At 39.7% G+C, this 12,838-nt stretch overlaps 1 protein-coding gene across 3 annotated transcripts in view; it reads left to right on the top strand.

Moving 5' to 3' along the window:
• Positions 1 to 12,838, top strand: part of LOC138741584 (mitogen-activated protein kinase kinase kinase 5) — a 202,778-nt gene that overhangs the window by 19,910 nt on the left and 170,030 nt on the right. For all 3 annotated transcript variants that reach the window (XM_069895866.1, XM_069895865.1, XM_069895867.1), the window contains exon 2: positions 11,967 to 12,106. In XM_069895866.1, coding sequence (XP_069751967.1) covers positions 11,967 to 12,106 — 140 coding nt within the window. The remainder of the gene's footprint in view (positions 1 to 11,966; positions 12,107 to 12,838) is intronic.

Raw genomic sequence — 12,838 nt, 5'->3', positions numbered from 1 at the left:
TCGTGAGTTGGTGGGTTAATTGATTACATGGGAATATTTTGATGGTGCTGTTAGTGAGCCGGAAGAGACTCTAAATTAAAGGATCATGAGAGAGTGTTGCCAAGGCAGATGAACTTCTCCAGTACTAAAATTGATTATTTAAGTTTGTTTGGTCCGGCATGCGGGGTTGTCTGGTCCGATGTGCTGGGATATTTGGTGTGTGGGGAGTCTTTCCCAACTGCATAGCTCTGCATTTCCTCTGCATTATTACTGAGCCACAGATCCTGCATCATGTGCAGGTGTTTTGGATGGTTATGTGAATGTTGGACATCCTTTCCAAAGGTGGATGATTCCAGTGTTTAAGAGACATTTGGGCAGAAACGTGGATAGGAAAGCTTCAGAGGGAAATGGGCCAATAGGATATACCAATAGTTTTGACAGGATTTTGATCAACATGCATGAGTTGGGATGGCCTGTTTCCATGCTGTGTGTCTAAAGTTCAGATTTTCATGTAATTTCTTGTCTGACCAATTGATATCCCACTCTGAGACAGCCTTCCCAGACATGTGTTGAGCATGGGAATACAGGCACAGATGTGATCCATGATGACCTCGTCATCTTCATCCACTTTACTGCCATCTTCCACTCCGATCTCAAATTCATTTGGTCCATCTCAAGCAAATCCCTCCCCTTTTTCAATCTTTCTGTCTCTATCTCGGGAGACAAACTCTTGACAGATATTTTCGACAAACCCACCGACTCCCTCTGCTACCTCAACTACACCTCTTCAAGAGGACTCACGTGATGGAGTAATGGCCGGTAGGGTAAAACCAGCCCTCTCCAGAAAAAAAGTCAAGAAAAGACAAAGATCAACAAATATAAAATATAAGAAATAGAAGATAAAGTTGCAGAGAAGAGAAAGAAGATGGCACCCAAGAAGGAAAAAGTAAAAACAACGGGGAAAAAAAGAAGAAAAGTCGCTAGAAAAGAAAGACCGTGGGACACGGTCAACATACATCAGACTTGCCAGACACCCTAACCCTAACCTGCACGAAGGAACAGGGAGCCATGGTGGCGAAGAATGTCCGTTCTCCGAGGTTGGTGCCGGCCCTGTGGAGTCACGACCCTCTGACCGATGGACTGCAAAAATGGCTCTCTGAGCCAAACAAAAGTGTGCAACCTCCCAATCAAAAGTAAAAGAAAACACCGACGGGAGTGGGGCTCAGCTGAAGAGCGGGCAACCACAGTGCAACCAGCTGAGGGACGCCCGACACCAGGGCTCTCAGCTGGAAGATGAGGAAGGCGGCAGGTATCAGGTGAGAAAGAAAGTCGATGGGGTGAATGGCAAGAGGAGCAGCAGCAGGAGGCCCGATAGATGAGCAGCCCAGAAGGGGAGGACCAACAGCAAGAGGCCCAGCAAGAAGAGGCCTAACAAAGCGATACAAGCAACTCATCAGGAAAATCAGAAGAAATACAGATACAAAGAAGAGAAGAAGAAGACACAAACACAGGTACAGACACAGAAGAAGGGGAAGAAGATGACCAAGATCTTCACAGAGAAATAGAAGGTAAAATAGATGGACAGAGTATAGATAAAGCTTTTTTTGAAGAATATTAAAAGAATGGTTGTCATTAGAATTTAGTGCAATTAAAAGAAAAATGAAAAGAACAGAAGATAAAATGCAAAGATCAGAACTAGTCATGATAGAAATAGGGAAAAGGGTAGAAAATGTGGAAGAAAGAGAAACGGCTGTCGAAATGGAAGTAAACGACAAGAGGAAAGTGACAAAAAAATTAAAGAGACTCAAGAGTTGTTATCTCAGAAAATTGGTAAGTTGGAAAATTATAGAAGGCGAAACAACATAAAAATAGTGGGCCTGAAGGAGGGTGAATAAGGCACAGACATGAAGGAATTTATAAAAGAATGGATCCCGATGGTCCTGGGAATGACAGAAATGCAGGAAGAAATGGAAATAGAAAGGGGACACAGAGCATTAGCTCCCAAACCACAGGCACATCAAAAACCAAAATCAATTTTAGTAAAATTTTTGAGATATACGACAAGAGAAAATATACTGGAGCGGGCAAGGAATAAAATTAGAGAAGATAATAAACCATTGGAATACAAGGGTCAAAAAATATTGTTTTTATCCAGACATAAGTTTGAACTCTTAAAGAAGAGGAAGGAGTTTAATACAGCAAAATTGATCCTATGGAAAAAAGGTTGTAAATTCATGTTAAGAGATCCAGCCATGCTTAAAATATTTATACCCGGGGAGCAAAACAGACTGTTCTCTGATCCGGAGGAAGCTCAAAAATTCGCAGAGTGTTGCAGGACAGAAGGAGAGATGAAGAGACATAATATAAATGAAGAATGGCGATAAAGTATGTATAAAGATGTAAAAACAATGTATATGTAAAGAACTAAAGAGGGAAAAGAGAAGGGAAGGAAGGAAGGAAGGGGAAAAGGGAGCTTTGTTATATGTGTGTTTTTAAAAAAAAAAGTGTTTTCTTGGTGGGGGGAGAGAATAACTGTCACTGCGAAACCAGTTGATGCTTGCGAGTAAGATCGCAATCCAAATGGAAAGGGAAATTGTGGTTGCCCGGCAAGGGATAAGGGGCAACTCAGTGGGGGGGGGGCATTTGGGGTTAAGGTAATATTGGGTGTGGGAATTGTTGGAGTATTTTATGTTTTAAATGTGTTGTCATATGTTGAGTTTAAAAAGGGAAAACTGAGAGATGAAAATGGGGAAAAGGGGGATGGAGGTGGTGAGGAAGCGGAAATGAGGTGTAAACAAGATATAAGATGGCCACGTTGAACTATATGACTATAAACATTAATGGAATACATAACCAAATTAAAAGGAAGAGGCTATTAAATTTACTGAAAAAAGAAAAAATAGATATAGCATTTGCGCAGGAAATGCATCTAACTGAAGTGGAACATAACAAATTAAAGAGAGACTGGGTAGGACACTTAGCGGCAGCATCATATAATTCAAAACCTAGAGGGGTAGCCATATTAATTAATAAAAATATACCAATCAAAGCAGAGGAGGAAATAATAGATCCAGCAGGGAGGTATGTAATGATAAAGTGTCATATATACTCAGAATTTTGGAATTTGCTCAATATATATGCACCGAATGAGGAGGATCAAAAGTTTATGCCAGATATTTTTTTGAAGATTGTAGATGCGCAAGGGAATATAGTGATAGGAGGGGATTTTAACCTTAATTTAGACCCAATGTTGGATAAAACTGGACAAAAGACAAGCAAAAAGAATAAAGTAGCCAAATTTATGGTTAAATCAATGCAGGAACTTATGGATATATGCAGGAGGCAGCACCCAAGAGAGTAAGAATATTCATATTATTTGAGTAGGCATAAAACATACTCAAGGATTGATATGTTTTTGTTGTCGGCCCATATTCAAGGGAGAGTTAGGAAAACTGAGTATAAAGCTAGATTACTATCTGATCATTCACCCCTGTTATTAGCAATAAAACTGGAGGACATCCCACCAAAAACATATAGATGGAGGTTAAACTCCATGCTACTTAAAAGGCAGGAATTTATAGAGTTTATTGAATGCCAAATTAAAACATATTTTGAAATAAACACGGAATCAGTGAAAGAAAAATTTATATAATTGGACGGAATGAAAGCCTTCATTAGAGGACAGATAATAAGTTATGCAACTAAGATGAAAAAGGACCACAATCGGGAAATAGAGCAGCTGGAAAGGGAGATAGTAAAAAGGGATGATGTAACGAAAAAGAGAGAATTGGCGGACCAAAAAATAAAATCCGAAACATTACAAACGTACAAGGTGGATAAAAACATAATGAAAATAAAACAAAAGTATTACGAACTGGGAGAAAAAACACATAAAATATTAGCCTGGCAACTTAAAACAGAACAAGCTAAAAGAATGATACTGGCATCAAGGAAAAAGGACAAACAAATTACATATAACCAAATAGAGATTAATGAAAACTTTACGGAATTTTATGAACAATTATACCAAACTGAGAACAAGGGGAAAAATGATAAAATAGAAGAGTTCTATTTTGCAAGAATTGCAAGAAGAGGAACAAAACAAACTGATAAAACCACTTGAAATAGAGGAAGTACAGGATGTATTTAAAAAGCTGCCAAACAATAAAACACCAGGAGAGGATGGATTCCCAATAGAATTCTATAAAACATTTAAAGAGTTATTAATTCCTCCTCTCCTGGAAGTAATGAACCAGATAGAAGAAACACAAAACCTGCCAGATTCATTTAAGACAGCAATAATTACAGTAATCCAAAGACGGGGAAGGATCCATTAACACCAGCATCATATAGACCAATATCTCTACTTAACTCAGACTATAAGATAATAGCAAAATTATTAGCAAACAGATTGGCCGATGGCATACCAAAAATAGTCAAACAAGATCAAACTGGATTTATTAAGAAAAGACAAACAGTGGATAATGTCTGCAAACTTATTAATCTAATTCATGCAGTTCAAGGAAATAAGAAGCCAACAGTGGCTGTTGCTTTAGATGCAGAAAAAGCCTTTGACAGAGTAGAGTGGAACTACTTATTTAAAGTATTACTGAAGTTCAGTCTGCCAGAAAAATATATAAATTGGATTAAAGCATTGTATAATGGACCATTGGTGAAGGTAACAGTAAATGGATATGTGTCAAACCAATTTAAATTAAATAGGTCAACTAGTCAGGATGTCCATTATCCCCCTCATTGTTCGCCTTAGCAATAGAACCATTGGCAGAACTGATAAGAACAGAAAATAAAATAAAAGGGATAAAAATAAAGGAGATGGAGTATAAAATCAACTTATTTGCAGATGACATCATAGTATACCTAACCGAACCAGAGGTATCAGTAAAAGAATTATATAGGAAATTGAAGGAATATGGAGAAATATCGGGGTACAAGATCAAAGCAAAGAAAAGTGAAGTGATGCCAATGAGTAATGCGGATTATACAGAATTTAAAAAAGAATCACCATTTAAATGGCAAACACAAGCAATCCGATACCTGGGTATCAGGTTAGATAATAACTTAAGCCACTTGTACAAACTAAATTATCAGCCACTAATAAGGAAATTGCAGGAAGACTTAGAACAATGGAAAGAATTACTGCTAACGTTGACAGGGAGGGTAAACTGCATTAAAATGAACGTGTTCCCAAGGATACAATACTTATTTCAATCGTTACCAATTCCCTTAACAGAGAAATTCTTTGATGAACTAAAGAGAATAATAAGGAAATTCTTGTGGAAAGGGGGGAAACTGAGGGTAGCATTAGAGAAATTAACAGAGAGGTGTAACCAAGGTGGTTTGCAGTTACCAAACTTTAAAAATTATTATAGAGTAGCACAATTAAGGTATTTATCAGATTTTTACCAGACCAGGGGATAAACCAGACTGGACTAAGATAGAACACGATAAAATAGGAGAAAAGGTATCGGAACATATAATTTATAAGTGGGATGAAAAGCTGGTGCAATATAAAAACTCACCATTATTCCATCATTTACTTAATATATGGAAGAAGATCCATTTATAAAGGAAATAAATGAATTACCAAATACTAAAATTGTTATTGACACAAAACCCACTAATCCCTTTTACAATAGATAATGGGAGAGAAAAGGAATCAAAAGAATAGAAAATTGTTTTTTGGGAAATAATTTATTAACATTTGAACAGTTGAAGTACAAATATGGAATAACTCATAGTGTTTGCATATCATCAACTGAAAGCTAATTTAAAGGATAAATTGGGAAACAGTTTGAGGTTACCAGAAGGAAGCAGCTTTGAATATGTGATTACAGACACAATGATAATTAAAAGATTTATAACAAATATGTACATTAAGCTGCAAGGTAAGGAAAATGATGAAATAAGCTATAAATCCAAACAAAAGTGGGAAAAGGATTTAAACATAAAGGTAAAAAATGAAGTATGGGAAAAGTTATGTTCTGGAACTATGAAGAATACAATAAACACAAGATTACGCATGATACAGTATAATTGGTTACTCAGGTTATATATCACGCCTCAAAAGTTAACAGAATGGGATCCAACATTATCAGATAGACGTTTTCGCTGTAAGACGGTAATGGGAACAACAGTATATGCAATATTTGATCGAAATCAAATATTAAATAAAATCACAAAAAATAACATACCAATAAATCCAGAGATCTTTCTTCTAAGTAATACAAGAAGAAAGGAATTGGCCTCAAATTGGATAAAATGCAAAAATGATTGATTATGATAGCCTTAGCAGTAGCAAAAAAATGTATGATGTCAACTTGGAAAATGGAAGAGAGCCTGAGAATACAGCAATGGTACATGGAAATGAATAAATGTATTCCATTGGAAAAAATTACATATAACTTAAAATATTAAGTCGCATTGTTCAAACAAATTTGGGAACCATACATGGAACATGACAGAGGGCTTGCCTCGGACCTCCACCCCCTAAAATGAGAATGATAAGAAGACAAAACGACTCGATCCAGTGTGTAAAAGTAGATGACACATTTTTCTTGTTTATTTTTCATTGTGTGAAGACATTGTTTCATAGTTTTATTGAATTGTATATGTTGAATATTTATGGGTTTTGGAGGGGGGTGCGAAGGTGGGGGGAGGGAGGGTGGGGGGGTGGAAAAGGGAGAAAACACCACTGTGTTTATTTAATGAGAAACGTTTGTACATATTTTGGTTGATATGGTTCACAGTGTGAAAAATAAAAAATGTATATAAAAGAACTACACCTCTTCACATTCTTCCCCCTGTAAGAATTCTATTCCTTTCTCACAGATTCTCTGTTTCAATCACATCTGCTCCCAGGACATGTGAGATCATCCAAGATGGCTTTCTTCAAAGAACATGGCTACTCCTCTGCTGCCATCAACTCAGCACTCACCTGTATATCCTCCATTATCCACCCATCTGCCCTAACCCCCTCCATCCCAATGGGCAACCAAGTACAGGATTCCCTTATCTTTACTTACCACCCCAGCAGTCTTCATATCCAACATGGTATTTTCTACCATTTCTGTCATCTACTATGTGGTGCCACCACCAGACACATCTTCCATTCTCCTTCCCTCTGCCTTCTACAGGAATCTCTCTCTCTCTCTCCTTCCTGCTTTTTGCTCAAACTTTGACGAAGGGTTCAACCCCAAAATATTGGTCCTATGGATGCTGTGAGACCTTCTGAGCTCCTCCGACATATTTGTGTTTTTAGGTACAGTTATGAGAGGATAATGGCTTCCAATGAGGGGCAAGACCACCTTTCTATGGTAGGGACATGCGTCGGTGACTAAATAGCCTACCAAGGCATCAGTCACCTTCGTGCTCCCTGGGAGGATGTTGCTTGTGGGCGCCCTGTAGATATCCATGATCAATCAGTGCCACTCCCTAACAATCCATATTCTCATATCAATGGTGTGCCACTGTGGGGCTGTATCAGCCCCATCCTAGGAGGGCAGAGAACCTGGCCTGGAACGAAGTCACCACCCATTATCACAGTGTGGTGACATCATCGACCCTTTCTGTCGGTGCATGCGTATGCTGGTCAGATAGACTGCCAGGGTCCTCACTTCCCAATGAGATGGAAAGGAACTGGGAGTCCCCTTGTCTCCCAACTGAAGCAGCAGCATGGCTAAGTTTTCACCTGGACACTGGTGGTATTAGTCCCCTTTCCTGGTTATCCCCTTAGCAGTGTAGTCTTGCGACTCCATTATCTCACATTGACCACCTACGTGCCCACCTGAGATCCCTCCATTTTTGGCTCCTCCCTATTTTGGAGAGTTGGCAGGGTACCCAGTTGCAGACCCAGGACCGAGTGGTTACTGGTCAGGCTTGTAAAGGCTCAGGCACGCAGGGAGGAGAATGTGTGTCATGGGACTCTGTTTCCTCAGTCTTATCACCATCCATCCACACATACCCATCCCACCAACATGTGTCGATCCCCTCCCCCTTCTTGTCAATGGCTCAGACTTTTTCTGAGTCAAGCTACGAGCCAAACCAATGAGCTGTTTGCAGCTGCTGTGATTCAATCAGCTTGGAATTTGCCTCCAAGGTTTTAAATTCTAAGTTGGACACTTCCCCTTGGGCAATCTGCAATGCCTCTTGCAGTTCCCAACACTTATGTTGTAGGGGTTCTATCTCCCTATATTTCTGGGGTCCCTGACTACTTAACTCTGACATGATATCTCACTGGCATCTAAGTAGGGATATCAGTATCCATAGGGCTGCCCCAACACTCTCCCTGCCTCAGGAAACCTCAGTAACTGGGGAGGAGTCACGTGATGGAGTAGTGGCCGGACGGTGAACTCCAGCCCTCTCCAGAAAAGTCGGGAAAAACAAGAGAAAACACAAAGGCACAGAAATAAAAGTTACAGAAAAGTGAGTATAAAGGTGGAAAGAAGATGGCGACAAAAAAAGAAAAGTCGAAAGCAACGGTAAGAAGAGAGGAAGAGAAGACAAAGGAGGAAAAAGGTGAAGGCCTTACCTGTCCGAAGAGGCCCGCTGCGGAGAGAGAAACCCGCTCCCTCAGGTCGGTAAATAATGGACTACAAAAATGGCTCGCAGAGCCGAACAAAAGTGCGCAACCGCGCATGCGCGAAGTTTCGCGCATGCGCGATGCGAATGAAAAAAAACACACCGACGGGAGGGGGGACCAGCTGGGGAGTCGATCTCCACAGCCGGCAACGACAGCTGCAGAACACCTGCAGCAAGAAGAGACCACAGAAGACAATAGAAACAAGATAGAAGAGGAGGAAAGGGCACCAAAGAAACAACAGATGGCCAACCCAGAGGAAGAAGAAGAGGAAGAGTATGGTGAAATAGAAGAAGAAAAGAGAGGCAAGGTAAAGGATATACTTGCTCTTATTAGAGGATACATGGAATCATTTAGAGAATGGCAAACACAGGAATTTAAGGATTTAAGAAAAAGAATAAACAACACAGAAGAGAAAATAAATAAAATGGAGATGACCTTAACAGAAATGGGAAAGAAAATGGACAAGATGGAAGAGCGGGCAGTAGCAGCAGAAATGGAGGTAGAAGACTTAAAAAAGAAATTGGAGGAATCTAATAAAAAAACTAAAGAGACACAAGAACTACTAGCTCAAAAAATAGATACAATGGAAAACCATAACAGAAGAAATAACATAAAGATAGTGGGCCTTAAGGAAGATGAAGAAGGCAAGAATATGAGGGAGTTTATAAAAGAGTGGATCCCTAAGACCCTAGGATGTCCAGAACTACAGCATGAAATGGAAATAGAAAGGGCACATAGAGTATTGGCCTCTAAACCACAACCACAACAAAAACCAAGATCTATTGTAGTAAAATTCCTAAGATATACTACAAGAGAAAAGGTACTGGAGAAGACAATGGAAAAAGTAAGAGAGGGCAACAAACCACTGGAGTATAAAGGGCAAAAAATCTTCATTTACCCAGATATAAGTTTTGAACTCCTAAAGAAGAGAAAAGAGTTCAATACAGCAAAGGCGATTTTATGGAAGAAAGGGTATAAATTTATACTAAAGCATCCAGCGGTATTGAAAATATTTATTCCAGGACAACAAAACAGACTATTCGCGGATCCAGAAGAAGCACGAAAATTTGCAGAACAATTACAAAAATAGACTGAGGGAGGAAGACGGGTAATGAGAGTTAAAACGATCACGACTGATATGTATGTGGGTAAAGACAAAAATAGACTGAGGGATGAAGACGGGTAATGAGAGTAAAAATGATCACGATTGATATGTATGCAGGTAAAGAGGTATAAGAGTGAATAGAGACAATGAGCATACATGAATGTATCTGTACTTAGAGGAAAATATGGATAGTATAGACAAGAATTAATAAGGGAAGGTAATGGAATAGAGAGAAGAAGGAGGGAATTAAAAGAGGGACCTTTGTGACATATGAAAAGTGAAATCTTTTCTGGGGGAGGCGGGGTGGGGGGAAATAGCGGTCACTGCAAAATCAGTTGACGCTTGCGAGTGGATTCGCAAATCCAAATGGAGAGGGGAGATGTGGTTGTCCGACAAGGGATAAAGGACAACTCAGGAGGTGAAGGGGAGATTGGGGATAAATAAGATAGAAATAGGAGAATAAGGAAAATGTTAGATGTTGTAGGAATGTTGTCTTATAAAGAGTTGAAAATAAGAAAACAGAAATGGAAAAGGAGGAAAGGTAATGATGGAAAAACGGAAAGAGAAGATAAACAAAATATAAAAGGGCTACGCTGAACTATATGTCTTTAAATATTAATGGAATACATAACCAAATTAAAAGGAAGAAACTACCAAATTTAAATGAATAAATGTATTCCATTAGAAAAAATAACATATTGGTTAAGAAATAACATTGAAATATTCGAACAAGTATAGGAGCCTTACATTAAATACAATAGCGAAAACCTACCGGGGAAAAACATTACCTAAGTTGATGGAAGGAGAAGGAAAGAAAAGAATGGACTCAGTAGAATTTCTGGTGTAATTTGGTTGAATGACAACATTGTCTGACTGGCTTAATGCAACCTAGATTGTATACCTAAAATGGATGAGAGGGGGGGGTGGGGGGGTGGTTTGGGAGGAAAGGGGGGGGGGGAGAAAAAATCACTGTATATGTGTGAAAAGAAATAGTGTATATCATGGCTAATGTGATTTATGGTGTGAAAAATAAAAAAATTTAAAAAAAAAAAAAAAAAAAAAAAAAAAAAAAAAGGAAACCTCAGTAACTCCAGGTGGAAGACCACATGATGCCCTATCTTCTCTCCATGAGCGTCCAACCTGTTGACCCAATAGATTGCTGTGGCATGGCTTGCCCAGCTACGCTGCTGAACAGCTGAACCCCTGACGGTCATTGGACCACCTGAGGATTTTATAATCTGGCCCAGGGTCCCTAAGGTTCTCCTCCTGCTGCCCTCCCATTTCTGAAATCAATGATGGGGTCCCTGGTGGTGAGCAGGTACACAATCTCACATGCACCCAACAAGACGCCCACTCACATAGTTATTAATACAATCTTCCACGTGGTTAATACTCCATGTGTGTCCAGTCATAATTCTTTGAACCCTGTTCACAGTGCCAATTGCTGTATTGAGAAGAGTATCAGGTTCAGTTGCTTCACAGAGAGATGAGTCTGGACACAAGGGTTACAATTACCTATAACTTTTATTAACACATGGGAAACAAATGGGAGAGCGTTAAATGGGACTCAATTACTAATTCATGTAAGCAATTATACCGACATTCACCTTGGATATCAGTTGGATGTTGACGGTGGTGAACTTATATTCGATCCTGCTCACGTACTACACACACTGTTTCACTTAAGTAATGATATAGATGTTGACCTTGGACATCAATTAGACTCTGACAACAATAAACCTATATTTGACCCTGCTCACACAGTATAAACAGAAACTTGCACATGCTCCAGATTCCCTGATCGATAGGGGTGCGACTCTACTGCAAGTATCGATCTATTGCAGTTCTATGGCTCAGCTTCAGTATAGTGCACACCTCACCCATGACCCTTCCAACAACGTGCACAGTAGCGACCTGGCATGGAGTGGTGTCTAGGACTCGGGCCAAGAGGCAGAGGGGGTGAATGTACTCTGTGCTGAAGCTAAATACTGTGTTGCTACCCAATGATGCCCCAGGTGATTTAAATTAGCCAATGGCAAAATGTGCACTAATTAGTAGCCGGGTCCAACCTTGATTGACAGGTGATGTGACTTCCGAATCATTTTTATATTTGGAGGACACGTGACCTCCTGCAATAAACACATTCCAGATAGGCAGGGAGGCCACAGCTCCTCCATACACAGCAGTTATGAGCAGAGTTACTCAAGAAAGTTAGAGGAGAGGGCTGAGGGAGTGACAGACCAGATCTCTGAGGTGCTCTACTAACAGTGCTGTTGTCTACAGATGTTGCAGTGGTGGAGGTGACCGACCCTTACTGTCAATCATCACTCTTCTATCACCTTGGTGTACGGGAGAGCTTCAGCATGACAAACAATGTGATCCTTTGCTGTGATACCAATCGGACAATGTTGCAGTCACTGCAGGTAAGGCGGTCCAGATCACACCAACACACCGTAAAGGCTTCTTCATTCTGTCTCACTACTCTGCTTCAGCTGTATGCTAGGGCTTGGGACCTCTATATTTCCTGAAACTTTAACTTGGATGATCTCGATCAGTTTATTGTCATACACACTGTATATTGTGCATATGCACCAAAATTCTGACATCCTGCCATTGAGCAGGTACAGTACAGTAAAGAAAAAACTATGATATAAACAAAAAAATTGAATTGCATCAAAAGAGACTATAAATATGTAAGATAGGTAGATAATAAATATTCACAGTAATCCAGCAGAGCAGACAAACCTTTTGTGGTGTCAGAGCAGTTCCTGATTAATGTACCGAGAGGAGTTTCTAATGCTTGGTAGTTGTTGGGAAGAAATTATTCTTGAACCTGGAGGTGCTGGTCTTCAGGTTTCTGTACCTTCTGCCCATAGGTAGCAGTGAGAAGAGGTGGTGACCAGGTTGACAGGGTTCTTTACAAACTCTTTCTCTACCCAAGCTAGGCCCGACAACCTGAGTATCTCAAGCATTTTCTGTTTTTATTTTAATCTTTATAATCCTTCCCTACAATAAAGAAGATCTATGAACAAGAATGGTGTAAAAATCCTCTTCAGTGGGATTGAGTCAGCAGGTTCAGCTCGTGCTCAAGTCACCTTTATTTATTCTTCATACCATGCTCGCACAGTAAAGATGAGACAGGGTTTCTCCAGGAC

This window comes from Narcine bancroftii, chromosome 8 (assembly GCF_036971445.1).
Source record: "Narcine bancroftii isolate sNarBan1 chromosome 8, sNarBan1.hap1, whole genome shotgun sequence".
NCBI classification, from domain to species: Eukaryota; Metazoa; Chordata; class Chondrichthyes; order Torpediniformes; family Narcinidae; genus Narcine; species Narcine bancroftii.
This window is presented reverse-complemented; position numbering and strand designations above follow the sequence as displayed.